The sequence below is a fragment of the Ischnura elegans genome, chromosome X (assembly GCF_921293095.1).
Source record: "Ischnura elegans chromosome X, ioIscEleg1.1, whole genome shotgun sequence".
Taxonomy (NCBI): Eukaryota; Metazoa; Arthropoda; class Insecta; order Odonata; family Coenagrionidae; genus Ischnura; species Ischnura elegans.
Genome location: NC_060259.1, coordinates 120,412,587 through 120,437,812, shown reverse-complemented (window position 1 = coordinate 120,437,812; position 25,226 = coordinate 120,412,587). Strand labels below are relative to the sequence as shown.

Below are 25,226 nucleotides of genomic sequence, written 5' to 3'. Positions count from 1 at the left end.
ATACCTGGCTGGATCTTGGTCCTCCCAAACTACTACGAATCTACGATTTTTCAAATTTAATTCAAACTGCCATGCATCGTATCATGCTTGGATAGCAGCTAGGTCATTCGTTAGTTCATCTATGTCTTTGCTGGAACGGATTTCTCTGTAAACTACAGCCTCCTCTGCAAATAATCGTAGCTTACTGTGGACTATATCACCAGTGTCTTTCACATAGAGAAGGAATAGGAGTGGGCCTATGGCACTACCGTGAGGGACGCCAGAAGTGACTCCAACCTCGTTGGAGACTTCACCGTCCAATACTACTTACTCTCTGCAAGCGGTCGCTCAAAAGTTCTCTTATCCAGGAAATGACATCTTCATCTAGGCCGTAAGGCTTCAGTTTCATTATCATTTTTCCGTGGGGTTCATTGTCAATACCTTTTTTGAAATCGAGATCGATCGCTTCTAATTGAATGTTGTCCTCTTCGGAGACTAAAGTATCAGGGCGAAAAGCACTCACTGGGTTTCGCATGGTCTACTTTTCCTGAATCCATGTTGAGTTCTCATTAACAGTTTTGCGCATCTAGGTGTTTCATTGCTGAGCTGTCTACGATATTTCGAAGGACTTGGCATGAGATGGACGTTAAAGATATCGGTCCGAATTTAGATGGCTCTTCCTTGCCTCCACTTTTGAATATTGGCGTTACATTAGAAATTTTCCAGTCATTAAGTACTTTGTGTTGCTCGATGGATTTACTGAATATTAACTGCAAATATGGAACGACATCTGAGGAAAGTTCTTTGTACACGCGAGAAGGGATTTCGTCGGGTTCAGGTGATTTATTTAGACTGAGCGATTTCAATATATTTTCTATTCCGTGCGTACTAATGCCAATAGGCGGCATCTTTCCTATGCAGAGATTGACCACTTTCTAGGATGAGTTATCAGAAGTTTCGGTGACCACGCTCTTGAAGTAGGAATATAATGAATTTTCTTTATCGGAACTTGTCAACTTATCTCCATTATCGTTTCTCAACGAACATACGGTAGATCTTTTACCTTGAACTTCCTTAAAATGAGACCATAATCCTTTTGGGATATCCCTTAACTGATCTACTTGTGTTTTTCCTTTGAAAATTGCTGAATGCATTCCTGAACGCTTCCTTCGTGGCGGAATTAAAAAAAAAACTATTTTTTAATTATACCACGCGTTCATTAGCGTGGTGGCAGTTCATTTTAGTATGTCACGCTCTTTTTCGCCTCAATGATTTTCTCATTTCCGCGTCATACCATCTCGGTCGCTATCTTCTTTTTTTTGGTTCACTAGGGATGTAGCTATTCACTTCCGAGGATACGAGCGAAAGAAGAGCTTTCCAAGTACCACCTACATTTAACTTTGATAATGATTCTTGAAACGCAGGTGAAGCATTTTTCAGATGACTCTTAAACCCATCAAAATCAGCTCTTTTAAAAATTAAAAGTTTAGGCTCTTTAAAAATTTCAGCGGTATTCAAAGAAGATTTTGCAGTTACTAACCTATGGTCACTAATTCATTCGACGGTGCTCATGTTTATTACCTGATGAGGTATATTTGTCGATATTATTCCAAGAATACTTTCTCCTCTATTTGGTGCGGATGCTATTTGAAACAATGAATCTGATGTAAAAGTGTGTACAAACGCCTCGGAAATCACTTTATCCCTCCCACCAGGAATGAATCTATGCGTCTCCCAATCTATAGAAGGTACAGTGGGATTAATTATTACAAAGAATGAAGCGATGCCACTTTCACCGCAGTTTGGAAACTAGTTTCAGCACTTTCTATGGTATCTGTGGGAGGGAATTTTGTCGGAGGGAAATAGGAAAATATTTCAGTCAGGTATTCTTCTCCATCAAGTCCTTTTTCGTATTACATAAATGTTCTATCGTTTTAAATAATATGTAGACACTCACGATACACCCTTTATTGATGGGCTCGGGTCGGTGAAGAAATTTGAAGGTTGGCACAGGAAGCAGCCTGCATCCTTTTCCTTCACGGCACCAAGAGCCGACGACGACGAACGCGGACGCGACCGAGTTACCGGACCTTGAGTCAAACTCCAGGAGCGTTTTTCAGATGACCCTTAAACCCATCAAAATCAGCTCTTCTAAAAATGAAAATTCTACGTACTAATCGCTCGAAGACATACGTATGTCCCGAGGCCGTAGTTATGGTCGATTTTGACTTATTGCCCGGCCATACGATTAGAGGAATAATCCTGCTGGAGTCTAACTCCAGGAGCAAATATCCCATCGAAATTAATATTAGCGGGTGGAATGCACTAAGGTAATTCACGTCCCCTCAGGCGTCGGGCCGTTGGAGTGTTTACTTTCGGGCTCCGGGACGAGGTTTTTTTCCTATCTTTAGAGTTATATTTGAACTCACCGTATACCTTTTCCTAGTGCGTGCCTTCATGGGTGAGTAGGTTTATACTGTGCGCGGTAGTGGCGGTAGATTCATGGGAGGGATCTAGTCCACAATAATCATACTTTTTCTCATTTTTTAAAAGACGCACTCTTACCATCAACATAATCTATGCGGGATATTCGGGGAGAAAAATTCTACACTAAATATTAGTTATGAGTAAGGTTATCCTCAGAGGTAATCCGCATTGGGCAATTCTTCACGTCATGTGAAGTAAATTTAAGAGTAGTAATGCCGGAAACTAAGGAAAAATCCATAACAATTAACCCAGGGAAATTATATGAAATTTTATGAGCACACCCAGTGTAATTTGCCCATCTTAACCACATTAGCGTAGATAAGGACCATCCGAAATTCAACCTTCAAAATATGACATTAACATTGTCGCAATTCATACTATTGCGTTATAAACAAGAGCGCTAAAATCTAGTACAAATTTCGAGACGCGGTTATGGTCATAGTGACAGAGAATCGACTTACGAAGGATATGTGAGACAGCGAAGTTTTTCCACTATTTAAAATCTACTATTGCGATGGGGAAGGTGGCGGAGTTTTTCTAGCAGTCAAATCACATTTATACATCGCCTCCCATGTATTAACAGACATTGAAATAGAAAGGGTATGGTGTACAATCAGACAGCGATTTGATATTATTTCACTATTAGAAAATAAAAAATCTGCATTTTATTTGAGACACAGTAGAAGTGTTATAATTATTCTGCGAGATTTCTATCTCCCACGCATAAATTTGGATTCTTGCTCTCTATAAAACCGTATTCAAGGAATAGAGAAATCTGCGAGATCTTATTAAACGGAAATCACTCAATTGCACAAGTAGTTGACATGTTCACGAGGGGAAATAAACTATTAGACTTTTAAGCAGAGAGCCGTACTAAGGTGATAAATCAAATCGATATCGTGGACGGTATATGTGATCACAAAGTAATATTTGCAGCCTTAAAAATTGGAATAGAGTCATCTGGAAAATCAAAACGGATAATTATTTCTTGGTATATTTGGGGGTTAAACAGAGAGGCACTAGGGAAGAGAATACACCACTAAGGCACTAGAGAAGTAACCATGAGTTACATAAAAATATTTATGGCGTCAAGCGCATTGCGAAAATATTTTCGGGCAAGAAAGTAAAAGAGAGTGCGATTAATGAAAAACTGCTACGTCCTGAACTATGTGCTCGATTTTAGCGCTCTTATTTTTAACGCAATTGCAATTAACTATGACCAAGTTAGTGACATATTTTGTAGATTGACTTTCGGTTTGATCTTTTACACGCTTTTGTGTATTTTTTTTTACTTTAGAAGTGCTTTTTACATTTGGTTTAATTTTTCCCTGAGGAGTACGCATTTTGGAATGTTCATTATTTATTTTCCAGCATCACCGCATCTTAGTTTACTCTGATGTGAGCATTTCCGCAAAATTATTTTAACTTGTAGCTACTCGTAGCCTAGACTACGTTCGGTTTAATAACTTTTAGTCGTTTAAAAAAATTCAGTATCAACTTTTTCTTGAGTCGTCTGCATAGATTATGCTGATGTAAATAATATTATATTATTATGCTGATAAAAGCATATGCCCCTTTGAACGAGGAGATTCAATACTTTCAGGTGCTATAGTATAAATAATACTTTTTATGTTATTTTTAAAAGGTTTCACTTGATATTCTGATGCCCCATTTGTGGCAGTGTGATAAGGAGGAGAGAAAAAAGTTCTGGGCGGGCTGAGGTGATCGGCTGCCCTAGGGCACTCGATCCTAGCTAGGCTGGGGCTCATGATATAGGGTCCGTATCACGGGAGAACGCGGGTGTCCAACCCCGGAAAATTTTCAGAAACTGCATACCGGGAAATGCATTTTGTCGCTTTTCTGGCTCTTAAAAACTAGATAATAGTTAACAAAATAAATATTTCGTGAGAGAAAATACTATGAAAAGTGAAAATTTCACAGCTTATGCAATTTAATAATGTGTTATGGCTCTATTATATATTTAGTGAATCCATTCCATGAAACTGCACTGGAATCTAAAAATACCTCCGTAATAACCTTTTCGAATAGCCCCTTAAAAAAGGCAGGATGTCTGTTTGTCTATCCACTATACATTTCCATACGACTCCACGGATTGCAACCAAAGTTTGTACGTTGGTGCATCTCATGCTCCCAAAGTGCGTAGTGCCACCTCGGTTTGTGCCTGACGCGTCCTTTACATCCTTTTCTCATTACCCTTTGTTATGTCACTGTATAGAACTTCTGTGGTTGGACATCCTGCCGGGTAGGCACACCTCTTGACACTCTCAATGACAAATATAGCTCATATGATTCAACACTTTACTATTACTCCTCTCCATGCAAACCTTTTTGCTGAGGTATGCATTCACACGATGCTTTTCGTCTAAAACACATTAGGGTACACATAAAGATCAATCTTGTCGAGCAGGGTAAAAGCTGTAGTCAGTGGCATAGCCAGGAATTTCGTTCAGAAGGGCTCCAAAACCAAGGGGAAAATTAAAAAAAAACAGGGTCCTAATTAGAGGGTTTTTGACTAATTTTTGACATTTTTCATAATCGAAAAAACTTCATTTGTCAAAGAAATCTATTGTAAATTCATGATTTTTCAATATTTTGTTCTCTTTTATGAAGGAAAATAATAGTGTTTTTATATTTCGAGTGGGGAGGTCTGGACCCCCTGCACGCCACTGGCTGTAGTATACGGAAATTGTTCTTTCCATTGGTTGCTTTTACATATGAATACCATCACTTTGTATATCGCTTCTTCCTTCCTTGTCACAATGAATTCCGAGTTCAAAGTTTCCCACTTCTCTGGTAACTATCCTTCACGAGCAATTCCAAGTGGCCTGCTAGCCATATTGGAAATATATCTTGAATTCAATATTGTAAGATAAATTATCGGAGGATTATCCGGAAAACAATGCTATATGTCTATTTGTCATCTTTTACACAAAAAGGAGTGTCATAAGGTCACCAAGTGGCAAATCTCTTCGTGTTAAATTGTCAATTTCTTCGAGAATAATTCTTGAGCAATGAACTTACTGCATGAGTTCCTTGGCAGGGAAGAATAAGAAATCATGGTCCTCAAATGAGTCTTTTTGTGATAATCCTGGTAAACTCACTTCTAAAGAGATGGTGAAAAGGAAAGGGTTACTGACTCAATGATAATTGGGTCTTTTTAAGATAGCTCTGATGAACTATGTACATAGTTGCTCAGTGATCAATGGAATAAAATAGCATGCATGCATACATATGGGGACTAAATACATATTGTGACGTGAGGAGGTGGGGGTTGGTTGGTTTATTGGAAAGAGGGGAGAAAGAGAAGGGAGGGAAAGAGGGGAAGGGAGAATAGGGAGGTTTCCTATTATTTTTTTATTGCCTAAATCGAAAGGTTATCACTCCTGGAGTATGTGTTATACCCTATTAGATTTTTAAATTACTATATATATTTTTCGCGATTAAATGAAAAGTGAGAAATTTCAAGCGCGCGAAAATGTGACGGCTAAGTATGAATGCTGGGAAAACCCCGTGTGACGTCATTATGGTTCCCGCTGTCGACGTGTGAGGTGACCTTTTGGTGAGGGTATGTGCGCTGCTGTGATGCAGGAAGCGGACTATCCTGCTAGCAGGTATCGCTCGGCTTAAATAAGGATTATTAATACCCTATCAAACAAGGGAAACTTTCTGGCCACAGGAAGTTTAAATAGTTGATTATTAAGATATGTTTCCCTGAGCTCTGTGCCTCATGCATGCATTGGTAATTTCAGACGATGTAAAACTCCTATCTACTCGTATAGAAACTAGGTGACGTCACATCGAGTGGCATTGCATGGGCACCAATCTGACCTTTTTCAAATGAGGTTAAAATTAACCATTGCCATTCGTCTAAACTGGAATTTCTAAAACCAAATAATTTCTATATTATGAATGCACTAATCATGGGTAACGAATTGGAATCCATGCCTTGTGTTTTCTTTGATGAAGAAAACTACCCTATTATTATGTGGGGAGGCTCATTGCGATGATTGGGGTACACAAAAAATTAGAGCTTATAACATAGATTCTGAGTTCTACAGAATATTTAATGCAGAAAAAAAGGGAAATGTACACATAGAACACGTGAAATTGTTCAATATCTTTCTATGCTTTGAACATTAAACTGGCCAGTGGATATTACCAAAATGATTAATTCAACAAAACAAAGTAAACTTAATAAAAAGAAAACAGGGAGTTTCCTTCCAATCAGTCTTTGGCCTGGTTTCTCACCAAGACATGAACACCCAAAAATTAGTTAACAAAAAGAAAACATTAACCTTAAGCATACTTATAGATAGAAAAGTACACCCTGTCCTAAAAAACTTTAGTGCACGCAATCACTCAAGGAAGGGGGGAGGGGAAAAGAGGATAGAATCATAAATGCAATTAAAAAAACTCATGGGCAAAGGCTCTTCAACAAAGGTTCCGGCATCTTCTTTCTTCGTTTCTGGGGGGGGGGGAATCTGGGTTTCTTTAACAACACTAGATCAGGGCTTTGAGTGAAGGTTCTTCTTTACTAGGGGATACAATTCAGGATTGTGGTTCGGCTTATCAAGTTTTCCTGTCTTGTTCACGGCTGAGGGATGACGTCCTCAAATGGCTCCTTTTCGGCAATCGCCGAGCCTAAATTGAATGGATGAGGCAGATACTTTGTGGAGATCCATTATGAGATATGAAGTGAAACACTTTGCACTTTCCACATAAAAATGTATTAAACTACAGTCGACATGTTTTGCTGCACTGCAGAATTATCAAGACTCCCACAAAATATATCGACTGTAGTTTAATAAATTTTTATGTGGAAATTGCAAAGTGTTTCACTTCATATCTCATCGCTAAACCATCTACACACCCTGGGCTGAGAGAATACTCAGTAGGATGACATGGGTTGATCTTCTTCTTATTGATGATGGAAATCTACCATTCATTCTCCTGTTTCCTGTTTCCGCTCATTTCCTCCTTCCCGGTCCAAACTCCATTGTCTCCAGGTTCTCCCTCTCTCTCCATAGACCACTCATGTAATGAGCCGCTTGCCCTGACAAACTGGCAGAGCCTCCGGCAGCATGATAAGGCCAGGGTTGATGTATCTCTTTCAGGTGGTGGCTCCTTAGGTTTCATGCCTCAAAGAGGGTTGGTTTTCAGGGGGTGAGGAGGGTGGGGAGAAAATGAGAAAGAGGCCTATTTCTAGAGGTAAGTCACCATGGGGGAGTTAAAGTATGTTTAATCTATTTTGGGGGAGAGGGTGAATGTATAGGTGAAGGAGAATCAGGTGGTCGTAGGCAGCCTTGCACCATCACTCCTCGGTGGGTGTGGGTGGTTGAGGAGGAGTGCACTCTTCTCTATTTGGGGCCAGCTCATACACAAAGTCACGTGATGGGAAAACCCCAAAATCTGGAGGTGGGGAATTGGGGGGAGGTGAAATGCATTACACACAAGTCCATTCACACTGAACTACCCACACACACACACGGTCAAACTTATATAAGACAAATAAATGAAGCTCTCCTTCCCTCAAAAATATCCATTCAAACCAATATATGTAACCTGCCAAATTTCTACGGTTACAATATGCATTCACAAATGGTATACATATATTAAGCTAACATAAGGAACTGGCATAAAGGTACCATATTGAGGAAATTTATGTGTACTATGTATTATAATTTCTTCGATTTTACGATACATATTTGGATAACTTACAGTGTGGTATATTTCATTCATGTCATTTATTCACTCTCTTCCAGGATTGCGTGGAGGATGAAGCAAAATGATGGGAGTTTGAAGATAGAATAAAAAAAGCAAAAAGTGTGTGAACCTTGCATGCACTTTATCTGATGGGTTGCATGATTGAGCAAAAATTTTGAGCCTTTTGATTGTTCAGAAACAAAAGGATGGGTGTGATTCTCGAGTCCTCCAAATTTAGGAGAAGAGAGAGACTCCAGGACAAGAAGACCACTCCAGGAAGAAGAATGCGAGTGACTTAGCTTAGATTTGGCCCTTAGGACTATGAATCATTGTGCCAAGTAAGACTAAGTTATTTTAGGTGAGTCAATTATACTTTTTTGTCAAACTGAGGTTTGACATGGGCATTGCAGCATTATGGAATAGAAACTGTCATTTGAATGAAAAGGTAGTAACTTCCTCCTTGTGCCACAATGACTTGTATACCGCAATGAAGCTTATGCAATTCCTTGGGGGAAAGGTATTTACCTTGCATGTACTCTCTCCATAGGCTCAAGACAAGAGGATCCCAGTTTCACACGTAGCTTACTTTTTGGGCCCTCTGGGTTTTGAATTATTATGTCGAGTAAGGCTAGGATTTTAAAGAGCGTTATCTAGAATTTTATGTTGAAACAAGGTTTGGCATTCACAGCATACCATTGCAGTGCTCGGGTTAGAAACTGTGTCACTTGAATGAGAAAGGGTTAATTTCCTCCTTTCCCACAGTGACTTTCCATATGTTGCAGTGCAGAGTGTGCTATGTCTTGGGGGAAGGATCATTTATTTACCTTGCATGAACTAACCCACTCTCTCCCTAGGCTCAAGACATTCCGGTGGCCGAAGGAATGTAGGCATTGCAAGAGGTACCATCAGACAACTGAAAGGAGAAGAAACATGTCAAGACAAAGAAGAAGGAAGGCGTCAACCTATTAAAATTTAATTGCATTATCAGGATGATGTAGAAACGTTTGATAGATTCACTAAGGTAAATTTCTCCACAAATACTGTCCTGAGCACCTTTATCTTTCTTCTGCGCAAACCAACTCCGCTTAAATATGAATAACAATCCAAAATTTGTATTACAATGAAATCAACTTTTAAGGACAACCAATCAATATTACCCACTTTCAATTAAATTTTGCATATTAATTTCATTTATAAAATAATTTCTTCTACATTCAATTCAATTTTTTAAAACGATATCCGCATGGGTTTATTTTTTTAATTCATGATGCATATTCTGCCATTAAGGATTTCTTGCTTTTTTAGCCTAATTTATACTAATGCAAAATGAAGTCAACATCTTTCAGTTCTTCCAAACAAGTTTAGATACATTCATTTAATCTCACCTCTTTGCATAATCCTGATGCATCATGAACATTGTATGTAATCAGTCACCTTTCATTTTTTTATTATTGCTCATCCAAGCACTGCATTGAAAATCAGTTTCTTTAATTTTTATTCATGTTTTTTTTTCTTTCTCAATTGATAAACTAAATATTTTCTCAAAACATTTTGCAAAAGTTCTTTTTCAAAAAATCAAATCATCATTTTTTTGTGAATATGTTAAGTAGAGAATGAAAGAATGTAAATTATGTTCTTCAGAATTATTTTTAACTATTGATAGATTATAAAGTGAATTATATTTTTAATGCCACTTCTGAAGAAATACCTCGTTGGCTAAGTAAAGAATTCTTGTTGAATCCCAATTGTATGAGTCTCCTCCATTTTATCAATTCATTAGGAAAATACTCTGCCCATTTAGATATTTGCTCTCTGGCGTCCATAGCGTATCACAGGAAGTAACTTAAAAATTTGCTGGTATAAATTTGATAAATTTTATACAGGTCCTAAATTATAGCACTAAACACATATTAGAACTACTTTCAGCTTTAGGATTTCAAGTTTTTTCTAGAAACTTTATAACCATTTTGAACATATTCCCTTGAATTCTGTTTAAATTTCATTGAAATTTTCATGCATCCCTATCGAAATGAAACATCTTTTCAACTTTTCATGCAGAGATAAGACGCGGGCTTCTTATACCACTAATGTTGAATTTTCCCATGGCTGTTTTTGCAGTGATTCCTCATACCCTATTAAATTTCAGTGCACTCACATACAGTTTTTATAAATCCGCGATGGAAATTCAATTTCTGTACCATCTTTCTCCCCTCAGCTGCAAGCCATCTTGGAGGGTGTGGGCAGAAAGGGTGGGGTGGGATGGGGTGGGATGGGGTGGGGTGGGGTGGGATGGGGTGGGATGGGGTGGGATGGGGTTGGATGGGGTGGGATGGGGGATGGGGTGGGATGGGTTGGGATGGGGATGGGGTGGGTTGGGGGATGGGGTGGGATGGGGTTGGATGGGGTGGGATGGGGGATGGGGTGGCATGGGGGATGGAGTGGGATGGGGCTGGGGTGATAAGTGATAAGTATATTTAATATAATACTACTTGGAAATAGCAAAGTTTTTGATCCTTCTATTCCTGCAAGGATGACTTCGACGACCACGATAATTATACATGCTGAACATGATTAAAATATTTATTTTTATCTGTATATATATATCTCTCTAAGCATGTAAATATTTGTAATGTAATTTTGTTTAAATAAACGTTAGTGTGTAAATTTACTTTTTTCCTATTTCTACCTATTTTAAGTAGTTTGTAAGAATTGAAATGTTACAAGGGGTGGTTTTTAAGGGTTGTACATATTTAAATCGGCATCGTTCTTAAATTAGGGCATTTTGACGAAAAATATATTTTTGGTGGTAAATAATTATTTTCCTTAACCCCGAATAAGGGTTGATTTTTAAGGGTTTAAATATCATGAAGTAGGAGGAGGTTTTCACCCCCAAAAAAATGAAAATAAATTACTTGAATTCATGAGCCTCATTGCATAAAAGTTGTATTTAATACCCTCATGTATGTATTTATATTGGAGGGCCCAAGAGATGTGCGTGAGAAAAATGTGAATGTTTAAATTTTTTCCCACAAGCATAAATGAGTTTCTACTTTAAGTTTATTTTCGGAATGGTATGTATTCATTGAAATGAAAAGATAACTCGACTTCTGAGATGGATTATGAGAGATAAATAACAAGTTTAGTGACACCCAATTAAAACTTAATAGTGGTCACTAGGGTATAGATTTTATTTATTTTATCAATATCTAATTTTAAATTGAGCTTAATTTAAATTGTTATGAACAAAATCGACCAAATATTGCCAACACTAAACGTAGCGACCCTTTTTGCTTTAGAATATATTTTCAGGCTTGCGGAACGATCAAATTCAAAACTCTTTCTCTCTTTATGTCCCTCTCCTTCGTTAACAGCGAGGCGATGACGGTTTTGAGGCGACGATCACGCGAGTTCAGATTTTTTTCAAGAAGGCGCACAAGTCCACGTTATCAGGAGTTGTAAATAAGGTTTATTGTAACGACTGGAAAAAATACGCCATTTTCGAGTAGAGAAATTGAATATAGATCGTGAATTGAATATAGATTGAAATGAAGGGGGTTCGTCGTAAGAATTGTGGTGGTGCACTTTCGGGCGACTCTTAAAGGGTTAGCCACTAGTCAGCCGACAGTTATTCATCGAAGTGTGATTCGCTCCTCATATCAGTGATCGGGAAAATGTCGAAATGGGATCTACTATACAGCAAACTCTCGATTATCCGGGCTAATGATGGGGAGATGGTGCACGGATAATAAAAAACACGGATAATCCAAACTCCATTTTATTTCTTAAATTTTCCGTAATATGCACAAAATTATCATACGTATATTCATTTTCGCAAATAGTCCGTTAATTTAGTTTGTTTTAAGGACTCGTTGACAGCTTTCTTCACCTGAACACGGATTTTTTTTTGCTGCAATAACGTCATTATAATCGTAATTACAGTGTTCCATGTAGCGCAGCAAATTTTCTACGCAGGTGAGCGCTTGGCTGTGAGTCATGCGCATGGCCCTTATATACTGGTTACTAATCTTCCAAAAGGTTCTCATTGAAATCGGTAGGGGGGCGCTGTTGCCTCAATCTTCCGACACCAAATAGTTCCTCTTTTGAACGAGTGGCAGCGCGAGGGTGCCAATGGTTTCTAGTTGTAGGAAAATTAACATGGCGAGTATAGGCTAAACGCTGACTTGTGGTGTTTTTTTCCATTTTTTCAGTGGTAAGGAGGCCTTCTGGAGGTTTCATTTTTTGACAGTACGAAACTGAGTGTAGTGGCTAGAAATTAGTGCTATTAGCTCAGAAAAGTCAGCGATGGTTCAGGAGTAGTGACTTGAAACAAATCCCGTGCCCTCGCTCGTAGTGGGATCCCGTTTACTTACCTGTGAACACCATGGCTTACGACAAGGGATCGTTTTTGTGCGTGGTTTTAAGTCGGTATATAATGCTAAGAAGAAATAAAATTCCAAACTGGGCATTATAAACTCCCATTTGTGGAAGGCGGCGGTAAGTACACTGAATGTTTACATGTTGCATTTTTGAATAAGTTGTTTCTTGTGCATGGTACCGAAGTTATGATAACGGTGAAGGCCCGAAGTGTCACTAATCTTAGCAATTAAGTTTAATAACAATGCAAATGTTTCAACTGCGTGTCCATATTACAGCATTTGTCGAAAATGAAACTCCTATCCCGCTCAACATTTTTAGCCGACCTTATTCCAAGATGGCAGAATGTGGTGGACACGTTAATTTTAATTTTGTAAGTAATGTGTGCCGCCTACTGTCCATCGCATGGCACAGTGAGTATTCGCATTTAAAGTTGATATTTTTTAAACATTGTTTTGCTCTATCGGAAGTAGAATCAAACTCTTGAAAAGTTATTTTTAAGTTTTTTTATCTGGAATGGACCTGATGTTTTGGTTTGGGTTTCTTGTTTATATACATTACTAGCTGAGAAGCCCTTTGATTTTGAGCAGCTCGGAGATGAGTTAGAGAATTTGCCTAATTCTTTGTGCATTGAAGTCGGCCGTTGTGCGTGAAAATGCTATTGTTTATTTCTCTTCGTCACAAGGTTCATAAGTTTTGTTCATGGTAGCAGAGAGGAGTACTCATCGATCGTATCCTACTACACACCGCAAATAAGTGTATTTTTTCTCTATCTTGGCCTCTATTTTTAGCGTATATTAGTGCCTTGCAGGGTTAATAGTCTTGAAGAATTTAAATGCATTGCAATTTAAACAACCGATAAATATTCTTTTACGTTATTTTAGCTCGATCGGATAAAAACCACATTTATATGATGATTTTTGTATGACAGACACAGACAAACATTAACTTTTTATGTAGGATTCATAGATAAAGCGTAACAGGTATCTCGCAATGTCGCGCACAAGAATTTCCTTTGGTTGATTTTGCGTTTAATGTAATTAACTTCATTTTTGCTCTGCCATTTCGAAGTGTTCTACGTTCTACTATGATATGATATTTTGGGAATTACAATTAATTATAATCAATGACCGGAACCAATGACTGTTTTACTCGGGAGCTTTTAAAGACTAGATGCGTGAATTAACAAATTGAAATAGTTATTTAATAAATGCCTTGCAATAAATTTTCTGGAAATAATTGGATGTCGAGGCTACAATTGCTGAGATTTATCGATTCGGTTCAGTGCAAATTATCTGGATAATCAAGAGAAATTGGCTATCTTTCCCTGCCAAGTCATAAATGGCCTACTAACTAGCCAGTTGCTGACAAGCCTTACACATCCTGCATGTTTCATGAACAATTTCTGTCTAACCGTGCTACTATTTGAAAATACATGAATGCATATTGATGTTGGATCTGTAAGTGGCTTTGAGAACTAATTATTCTTTATTTTTCCCCAGGATTAACTGATATATAAAACCAGTGAAGCATGAAGCTTTGTGAATGTAATTTAATGTGAAGTAATTTTGGGAGATGAAACCTAATAATACTGTCTGGAGGAGTCGAACATTTAGATACAAAGAATGATGTAGACCCTCAGATCCAAATATACTGTATGTCCTCAAGAGAAATACAGCCGCCTTCCAGCAATGTGAGTAAATTTGAAAATATGTAAATGTATATTGATGTCTGATCTGAGCTTGTTCTTTTGAACATTTGTGTCCCGATTTACTCATAGAAGTAATATGAAAATTTTGCTCTCATATTTATGAATATCACTATTATTGTTTATTAATTTAAGTAAGGTGACATGAGCCCAAGTTTTATTTTATGGATGATTTTTACATCTTCAATGTCCAACATCTGTGAGAGGTTTAGGTAGTTTAGACCATTAAGCATAACATAAAAGTTGGTATATGTACTACCAAGCTTGGGTGATCAATCACCTATTAGAGTATGTATCAACGATGTGTAAGCACACCTTACATCTCGCCATCTTTATTGTTCATCACTCTTACACCGGAACTCTCATTCCCAACTTCTGAGCATGGTGGCAAACCTTAGGACTCAACATCCCTTTTCTCCTTTAAGAGACATTCTTACCCTTACATAAACGTAAAGTCTTGAACAAAAACAAATGCAAATCCTGATACTTACTACACCAATTCACTTATAAACCAAAATAACATTCTTCATTCCAGATAAATCAAAAGTCTTTTTACAAGCTTGGCATATGTTAAATAATCAGCGCATGTTAAATACTGAGTGTTCAGTATATAAATAATAAATAAATAAATACTAGTTATTCAGTGATCTACATTTTATAATACTGCAAAGAACTAGATTTATTACATTCTCTCATTGACCTCATCTCTCCTGGAGAGTCTCCTGTTTTCCTGTAATTGTTTCCTGCCATCACAGGATTAGGTTGCAAATTCTTTCCTCCATCTACAGTTGAGGACCTCAAATCCGGAAAGCTTGGGAGCAAAGGGTTTCTGGATTTCTGGTCTTCATGGTATGTTTTGTTAATTAATTAATTTATAAATGTGTTCAGGCTCTTGTGCTTGATATTTGAGATCCCTAAGTGCCCAGGTTGTTAGTGTATGTTTACAGAGTGTGCTAACATCCTACTCGTCCCAGAACAAGGCTCAGAGGCCGGTGCCACGAGGTGTCTAGTCGAAACCCTATGCAGAAGAATTTTCAAACATTTTAGATTTCTGTTTTTTTTGGGGTTTCTGGATTCCGTATTTTTGGTCCTCAACTGTACTATATCCTCCCTTGGTGTTAGCTCATTGTAGTTCTCTTCCTTATTCCCATTCTCTTGTTCCCTCTGAAGATATGGTTTAGCATGAGAAGTATTCCTTCTATGAGGTTTCCCTTGATTATCATAAATGAACTCCGAATTTCCATTAGATTCTATAATGGTCACAGGATCTTGTCTAAAGGGAGTGGATAGTTTGTTTTCCCAAGCTTGTTTCATTAACACCACATCCCCTGGTTCCACAAGACTAGGCTTTGCAAGACAGTTTAAATGAGCATACAATTTACCATCATCTTTCAACATTAACTCCCTGTCTCTAATTATTACAGCTAATATCAGGTTCACCTGCATACATAACTGTAAATCAGGAATTTTTTTACCAAATCTTGCATCCTAAAAACAACGCTGCTGGTGGGCAACCTGTTACCAAGTGGGGAGTGACTCAATATGAGGATAGGTATATCAGAAGTTCCTCTATCCAACTTATCTTTTATGCGCCAGCAATCCTTAATCTTTTCATAATGTTCCTGTTTTGGCATTCTACCGCTCCATTTGCCCGGGGCCAATATGGTGTAGAAAAATGATGGATAATATTTAAATCTTTCAGAAACCTCTGAAATCCTGCATCTTTAAATGGTGGTCCATTATCTGATGAAATAGATTTTAGCAAACCATACCGTGCAAACAAGCCTTTAGACAAATAAGGACTGTGCAAATCTAACACTATCAACAAATTGCCACCTGATGGTTAGGGGCCAAGGAAATACAAACTTACAATGGTTGACATGGCAATTCAGATCGTACTATTGGTTCTAGTGGGTCACTACTAGCCACTAACTGACATTCATGGCAGGATCTACACCACTGTTCAACATCTTTTTGCATACTTTTCCTCCAAACCTTGGTTCTTAAAATTTTCTTCATACTAACAACCTCCATATGACCTTTGTGAACGACGACTTGACTTACACTCCTGGAGAACTTTTGGTAATATGTACTATTCTTGCCCCTCTCATTATTAGCAATTAATTAATTTCACCCAATTCATGTTGGATAAGCTCATAAAATCTTAACTCTTTAGGCCAATTGTCACTATGAAGACAATTTTTTATCACTTTTTATTCACTGTCCTGCTCAGAAGCCTTTTGAATTTATTGTTAAGCCATTCGGAATTGATGCCTCTACCAAGCACATCACTATCCACAGTTCATAGTAAAGTAACCATCAAAGTTCATAAATGTGAGCGTATACACTCTGAATATACAGTAGGGCACCACAGTTATTTGAAGCCGATGTCCAAGGGTCAAATTTGTATCAAAATTTGATACAACTGACGTTCACCCTATCACACGGTCAAAATTTCATCCAACTGGCTTTTGGTCCTTTGGTTTGTACAAAACACGGTTTTGTCCAAATGGGTAGGACAGGTTCTAAATTTTCATCCAATTGGATGAAACCAACCAATCACTGGACTGGACAAAAGAGAAGCGCCAAACGCTGACACACAGGCCACATAGGTTATTTATCGTCTGCATGAGCATATTAATTAATAAATATATATAATGGACACAAAAATAAAATTTGTTGCATTCCATACAGTATGCATCAAAAACCCAACCGGTTTCTACCTTTTCAGGTCATGTTCATTATCGTTCACCTCTTGATAAGACCTGAAAAGGTCGAAACCGGTGGAGTATTTTTCATAAATATTGTATGGAATACGCGATGGAAACTCTCAACTAGGAAATCTGTAATGTGTAAATGAGTTCATGTTTAATGAGAAGGAACCTTCCTTTTAGACTCACAATACAAGGAGGGGGTGTTTTGGAAAGAATAAAAGATTTACTTTAGGTATTAAAGCACTATTAATTCATAACATTTCAATGACCATGTCCATCACTTATTAATAACATTTTCCTTGCGGGAATAAACTGCCTCACGTTTGTATCCTGGCATTTTATTCTGCCCTCAACCTTGCTTATAAGGGACATGAAAATATCCTCACTTATCGTCAATTAATATCAGTAATATACAGGAACATCAGTGAGCAACTCCTTCTCCAATATGTTAAGCACGCTTACTCCAACGCTTTCCAGCCAACGCCAAGTTCAGCATTCCTTCTGTTTTCTTTCTCTTTAATGTTCAAGAGGCCTGTTCAGATGATTTCAACTGCTAAAAAGACAGAATACTTCACTTCCACAAGCTTCCAAATTTGTATACATAAACATTGTCTTTCGTTTGTTTTTGGTCCATCGTGGGGAACCCCTGTCCCATTGCATGCAAATTTTTGCAACAAAATTTTTATTCCAAACATATTGAGACAAATATTTGGATGCAAATTTGACTGTGGGACACCGGCTTGATTTATTTAACCGAGTTTTCTGCACATTTGCCCCAGAGGAGGGCTTACCTTAGCATTGAATTGAGATGGGGCAATGTCCTTATGGGCTATGTTCTCATCTCTAGCAAATTCCAGGTTTTTAAAATGATCACTGGCAAATCTATTATATATTGGATCATGAGATACATTTCACCTGCATCTATCCTGCTTCTCAATTCCATTCTCACAGTCTAGAGAAGGACTCATTATTGTTCATATTTCCACATGATAAACTGGTATATGAAACCAGTGAACCATGAACTTGTGAAAATAATTTGATGTGATGTAGTTTTGGGAAATGTGTTCTAATAAAACTTGCGCTTTCAGTGGGATAGTGTTTACTGCTGATGGCTCAATTTTTTTAGCTCATGCTATGAATTTTACATTTTGACTTTTAGGAATTCATGGATGACTATTTAATTATTTATAAAATCATTAAGAAATCATTACTTTAAATGCCAAATTTGTGAACTAATTTTGTTTATTGATCATTATCTAATTGTAAGCCTGAATATTTATTTTTTTCCTATTCTTATTCAGTTTATTCAATAATTTACTCTCACTCACATTACTAATATTTGTGTTATTTGTGACTTAATATGTTTTAAATGCCTTGGTCTAATTTCTTAAATTTTGGACATTTTTTATTTTAAATTTCTTATCATGGTTTTGTTATTAGCCCTTATACTTGTACTAATACTTTTTTATTATTTGTTCTATCAGCTAATATGATGTCTGTGAAACTCCTTGAAGGCTGTTCCTTAAGATGATTCATCAGTGGACTTCAATATTCAAGACCTATGGTGGCTGTTTCCTACTAGAATTCAAATGAAGAACTTACAGTCAGCTTTTATTTAATCCGTTTTCAGGAGAATAATTGATGCTTTTTATGGCTGTCTGTTTCATGACATTGTAGAGAGATGTTGTTTGACGAATTGATGTGGAAATTTACTTCCTTTTGATAGAATGTATACCTGAAAATGTTTGCTTATCAATTTTTCTCGGAAATAAATGTTGGTAAGCTTCAAAAGGTGTTTTTTTTTCCTGATAGAGGTAATCCTAGTGATTATTTCCAAAAGATAAGAGAGAACTTTTTACTCTCTCAGATTTTTCCCAACACTGGAGAGTAGTGCATTGAAATGGTCTTGTATATTTTACAGCCGCTCTATATTTCTAATTCAATAAATGTTATAGGGTGCACTTCTAAAGAGACATTAAATAGCATAGGTTAATAATTAACTATATTTCCTTTGTGATCTGGATATTGTGTCATTAATTTAGAGTAATAAGAAATTGATTAAGTACTGTCTTTAGGCCTCTGCACATTTTTTCCAGCGACTGTGCTGTGACTGAGTACATGCCCAAGGAGGTTTCTTCGGAGGCTTCTCGTAAGGTCTTTTTCATGGCTGTTTGTATCTCTTCTATGGATGAATAATGGGTTCATTTCAGGGCTGCCTTAATCCTAACTTGCACAAAAATATCTGATGGGGTGACCTCCGGACTACAGGTGAGGCAGCATACGAATCTGGTGTTTGGCCGGGAACCAGGGTGTGGATTCGTAGCATGTTGTGGCAAGGAGCCCTTCAATAGGTGGAAGAGGGGACTTCATAGTCTCAACCTCGCCTGAATAAAGGCATATTATTATTATTGTAAAGGCTTTTAACTCCCTCAAAACTTGTGAGTAGGGCAGAACAGAGTCGCTAGAAGCCTCACAACTTATTTCGTTTCCTAAAGATATTTAGCATAAAACTTAAACTTTGCTCGACTGTTGATTCCATTTTTTTTCCTTGACAAGGTCGGCCAAGGGGGGGGTTTATAATAACTTACGTCCTTCCATAGCTTAGAAAGCGATCAGATTGGTCTTGCAACAATGATTAGAGTCCATTCCTCCTACTCCAAGTAGTTTGATCCCACTCCAACCAATTGGGGTGGCACGGGTTATTCAATTGCATCACTTTCAGAATTCACCCTGTATGTTATGTAACTGCTTGCATAACATAACCCTATATAAGCATGTGTAAGGTGAACTGATCAATCATATCCTCACCATACGTTGGCATCTGGGAGACCGGACCCTAGGCGACGAGAGAGTGATTCTTTGTTGTGTTTTGTTAAAATGACCATTGGAAGTGTTGACTCACTCTGTAAAGAAGACTAGCAGTGGCCATCATGAGATCTTATTCTATCCCCATCTGGCGTGCAATTGCACGGATATTTCAATGAAATTAGAATAGGGGCTATTTCACCATCTTGCATGTATTCGTTCTAGCACTTTATCGCTTTGCACGATGTTATTTTGACAGCGCCTTAGTAAATTCATCAGTTTGTGCAATTATGTGCACGGTGTAAAATGGCTGTTAACGGGAGAAATGCCTTTTAATGTACCTATATGTTTTTTTCCAACTGCCGCCGCCTTCGATCAGAAAATTCCGAGAGTTAGGTAAAACCCTAATGCAGATAAATTTATTGTTACTTTGGCTTCACTAGGTCCTATTTACCCGCCGAAACTAAGGAACTAGTGATTTACAGCCCATAGCGCATTTCCATGGTGAAATTATTCAATGAATCTAATCGTTCCTCCTATAATTCGTCCACATCCGACTCTTATCACTCCATCTCGTCCCGATTTGCTTTCGAACCGCCGCCGAGACCGCAGTTAGTTCCATATTTCCCCTAGTGGTAGCGCCACTGCGCGCCAGAGTTTCTCTGGAGGGGTTTGAGGGGTGGGAGCGTCAGTCAAGGCAACAACATTGAGCCAAAGATTAGTAACCAGTATATAAGGGCCTTGGTCATGCGGTCGCTACTCCCCTCCTCTCCGCTCTCGTCACTTTCACTCCCCTCACTCCCCTCCTCACTCGCCACTCCGGTAGAGATCGCGGCGTTAATAATGTCCTCATCCGTCATATGACGGAATCCCGGTTCACTTTCGTCTCTCTCCAACCACTCGTTTAAGTTTTCTACATCAACATTTTCGAACCCTTTCATTATTTTTACTAGTTCCCCCAAGTTGGGATCACTCACATCTGATTCTGAAAATCCCTCGAAATCACCTTCGAGGTCTAGCAAAAGTTTCATCCACGAACGAACTAGTGTGATAGCTTTCACCGAAAGCAAAGCCTGAGATACACCGTGAATTGCATCTAATATTGTCATTTTCTTCCAGAAGTTCATCAAAATTTCATCTTCAATGGATAGGGTTCGCAGAAGACCAACGCGATAATTTCTTTTCATTGATGCAATGACGCCTTGATCCATTGGCTGTATAATTGATGTGACGTTTGGGGGCAAAAATTTAGTAATTATTAATCCGTCGTCTGACGTTAAAATTTTCTAATTCGGACTGCTTTCGGAGGCAATCCCTTGTCTTTTAAAAACAAACGAACTTGGGGAACAAATTTTGAGTGGAACCAATACTCAAATATCTCTCGGTCCATCCACGCTCCCTTTTGATTGTAATCAACGGGAAGCTGACTTCCTTCAGTGCCCTTAAAGGATCGAGGCCTTTTCGATTTTCCAATGACTAACAATCTAAGTTTATGGCTCCCGGAAGCATTCCCACAGCACATCACTGTCAATCGTTCTTTGGAGGATTTGTGGCCGGGTGCATGCTTCTCTTGCACGAACGCTAGCGTTTTAGACGGCAGACATTTCCAGTATAGCCCCGTCTCGTCAGCATTGTAAATTTGGCTGGAGTCATACCGTTCTTCAGTCACAAACTGCTGAAATTCTTCCCGAAACGCTACTGCAGCCTCATTGTTAGCACTCAGTCGTTCTCCTTGAATACTTATTTCACGTATGCCGTGTCTATTTTTAAATCTTGTTAGCCACCCAGATGATGCGTTGAACTCGCCTTCGAAGCCCAGTTGCTTGTAGAAAAACTTTGCTTTATCTGTGACAACTGGACCAGAAAGAGGTGTGCCTTCCGCTCTCCTCTGGGTAAACCATTGAAGCATTGCGGCGTCCAACTCCTCGTATGATGCACTTTTCATTGTCTTGCGATTTGATGGTCCTGCGCCACTGTCACAGTTCCTAGCGTATTCCATTAGCTTGGTCTTATTTTTTTAAATATCACGCACTGTTTGACATCCAATGCCATAATCTCTGGAAATCTTTATCACCGATTCCCCCTTCTCTAGTTTATTAATCACTTCCAGTTTCTGTTTTACAGTCAACACAATTTTCTTGCGTTTATCAGCCATGCTACTTCCTCCAGGTGGATGAATTGTTCACCGGACAACCTAATTAACGATGGCACATGCAACAGAGAACCACGAAGCATAAGCCGCGACTGCGGGAGACCCACAAAACTCAAGCCTTAATCGATATGTTGCTGCCGGCAGTTACTCACACGTGTCAGCAAAAAGTAATCACTAAGTTACGAAGTTTAGGACGACTTCATCCCTCCATTCTTCATCAGGCCTCAACCTACCCCTTTTACCCCTTCCACCTTTCTAAGACCATCCAACAGGCCCAAGTCACCCCAGATTATGTTTCGCGCAGGGATCATATGTTACGTAGGTGATACATTATTGGCCTCAAAATAAAATATCATATTACTTTAAGTTCCCAGAAAGGTTCACTAGCCTTGAGCAAAAGCTTCAAGTTACCTGAGGGCAATAGGAAATGTATCTTTTGAAGTCTTTCCCCTCCTCTCCAGTAGAATTCTATTCACGCAACCTGACTTCCTTGACCCCAATATATGAACCAAGCTGCCAGCATGAGTCACCCACTGTGTTCTTCGCTGACAGTAAGCAACTTTCCATAATTACGGTTTTGCCTCCATATGACTTCGATAATAGTAGCGTGCACCAAGTATAAGAAAGAATGAGTCCAAACACGACGCATTTCTGACTTTTTAAAAAATTGTCAAGCATGGCACCATAACTTTCATTTATCGATTTATCCAAGAATCACCAGTTCCTGTATTTGGCTGCACGAAAAAACCGCTAAGATGTTTTCGCTACAAATGCATCTTTATATTTTGCTTTCTTGATTTCTTATGAGCGTCATAATTATTTTCACTTCCTGCACGAGTCATTTATTCAAGGATCACCTTCCTCTCTTTAACTCGAAGGGAGGAGTCAAGAGACGAACGTTTGTATAACCTCGTAGCAGTCGTAAGAAAACGCGCTCCTTCCCCTCCAAGCCCCCTCTTCCTCCAAGCCCCCTCCTCCTCCCCCCTCTCCTCGTGCTTCCGCTGCCCAGCCTAGCCCCTTCCCTGCGGCCGGTCGTATTCTACCCCCATGTCGTCGCTTGTGACGCGTTCCGACTGTGCGTGTTCTTGTTATTCTAATTGTTCATTATATTAGTAAATCCATCCATTTCTGATGATTTCAAAACTTGCATTTGACTTTTAACGTAAGCTAGAATTCTTTCGTTCAATTAATTTTCGCAAAAACTGTAGCGAGAAGAAATTAGAGTTAAGGCTAAATAGTCGTCCCGGAACTGGACATTTTTCTCTTTAGACGAATTTATATTCACTACTCCTTACCACGGATGACACAATGAGCACCCATTTAATGTGAAACGGCTTTAAGTTTATCCTACTAAATACGGAACTCCGGCGATTTTTTTTTAAAGATCGCGAAAAATTTCAACGAAGAGTGAAAAATCATGCACGGATAATCCACAGCACGGATAATCCGCACCCGGATAATCGGGAGTCTGCTGTAGTTGCTAACGCTCAAAATATCAAGATGGTAAGCTCATTTTTTCGTAAGGTTAACAGTAAACCCGTTTTGGTTTGGGTGATGTTATCATAGACGTTAGTTGACACTATTAAAGCGATAGAAAGACTTGATTTGAGTTATTTAGATTAGGGTTTTTAGCAGAATTTCATGCATGCTGATTTATTTTACAGATAACCTTGATTAATGTCACTTTAATTGGTCGATCTTTTTCAGGGAGACGGAATTCCATAATCTTTCGTATATTGTTCCTTATTTTGAGTTCAATTGAATTTAATTTACAGGGATGAACTGCGTGTTTTCCTGGATCAGTCGTTTTTCCGCCAAATCCTTAACTGTGTATTGCGCCTGCAATTGCAATTCATAGTGGTGAGTATTAATTATCCAGGATTGTGAATGAGTCAGATGGCAGTAAGTTATATGCATTTTAAAGTTCATTCGGGATGTTCCGACTTGAAATAGTAAGGTAATCGCTAGATTACACATCGTTAGTTGGTTTTTTGTTCACTTGTCCATATCCCAACCTTCTTCTTTTACTAGCATCTCGACGTCACCTCACCCGCATTCAGTATTATGTCCTATGTTTAGACATAGTGAAAGTAGTCATCCCTAGACCACCAAGACTAGGGGCTACCCTGGATCACAACTAGGGGAGGGGACAAGCCGTAGTCGTGCATTTTCTAAATATTTTGCTTGAAAAAATTATTTCTTTAAGTACACGTTTTATGCTCAAACCATTTTTATTCAAAATAAATTTTGTTCCAAACTTTCCTTTTGAATTACATTAATTTTCGATTCTGGGGAGGGGGGCAGTTGGCCCCTCCTGACCCCCCCAACTGAGTACACCCATACTGTGCGATTAACACACTCCTTTTACATCGCGGAATGACTCAACTGAACCATGCCATCGAGGCGATTGCCGGTGAGTGCGGTCTCTCTTTCAGTGATAGTCTTAGTAGCCCAGAGGATTAATGGCAACTTATCCTTTTTGAGAGTCAAAGACTGCAATTCCAGTTAGAATTTAGATCGTATTGTGGACGTGAAATATCGCTAGGGAGTTTTTCTGTTGTTCTGTTAATAACAGCTCTCAGAATGCGATGATTTTCATTCGTAAATAAAATATAACACCCTCTCCCCCCAGTCATTGTTACCTGAAATAATTCACCTTGTCATGGTCAATACGAGTACTTTATTAATAGCTTTATCCGCTGCTCTCGAATCTATTACGGGTATCGACAAGCGCTCTCTAAAGAGGCATTATGATTGGAAAAAATCTGGGTTTTAGTAATAAAAAGGCGTGATAGTTATAAGCCAGCTGGCGATAGTAAAAAGAAGTTATCATATCGTTTTTCCATATGATCCAGTGGTCTAATACTTATATTTACTGCTAATTTGCAAGTATTGTTCTTGTACGTCAATTTATGGATGCGAACTTCTTTTTTTAAATCAAAAGTGTTTTCATGATCCGTAAAAGTATTTGTTGTTAAGATTAAAACAAGAATGGATTGGTAAAATTACATAGAAAAGAATTTATATACTTTTCTCACTCTTAGTTTAAATATGCTTGCAATGGTTTATTACAAATAAGCAAAATCTCTCAAAAATTAAATAATATATGTATGACAGTATCTTTTATTCATTTTAAAAACCTCTCCGGTTAGTTAGACCCACCGCGACTTTCCAGATGTTAATCCTGCCTCAATATATAAGCCTATTACTTCCTCCTCTTGTCTAACAAGGAAAGTGGCGAAGTGAGGGTCTCAGATTTCGATCTAACTTAGTAGTGTCGTAG

The 25,226-nt window shown here is 38.4% G+C and overlaps 1 protein-coding gene and 2 long non-coding RNA genes across 4 annotated transcripts in view; 2 read left to right on the top strand and 1 right to left on the bottom strand.

The window, feature by feature from the left end:
* Window positions 1-14,088, top strand: part of LOC124171546 — a 60,284-nt gene extending 46,196 nt beyond the window's left edge. Inside the window, exons 4-7 of one of the 2 annotated variants that reach the window (XR_006867830.1) lie at window positions 8,250-8,548; window positions 9,045-9,211; window positions 12,399-12,684; window positions 14,067-14,088. This is a non-coding gene — a long non-coding RNA (uncharacterized LOC124171546). Of the gene's footprint in view, window positions 1-8,249; window positions 8,549-9,044; window positions 9,212-12,398; window positions 12,685-12,842; window positions 12,887-14,066 lie in introns of those variants that run through there. The other variant, XR_006867829.1, reaches the window with a different exon arrangement.
* A 104-nt stretch (window positions 14,089-14,192) lies between these two features.
* Window positions 14,193-19,280, top strand: LOC124171545. The gene is made up of 2 exons (XR_006867828.1): window positions 14,193-14,257; window positions 18,471-19,280. It is a non-coding gene; the product is annotated as an uncharacterized LOC124171545 (long non-coding RNA).
* Window positions 19,281-21,067: 1,787 nt separating this feature from the next.
* Window positions 21,068-21,790, bottom strand: LOC124171296 (jerky protein homolog-like). The gene has a single exon (XM_046550443.1). It carries the CDS (start codon window positions 21,788-21,790, stop codon window positions 21,068-21,070), a length of 723 nt encoding a protein of 240 aa, XP_046406399.1.
* Between the last annotated feature and the right edge of the window lie 3,436 nt (window positions 21,791-25,226).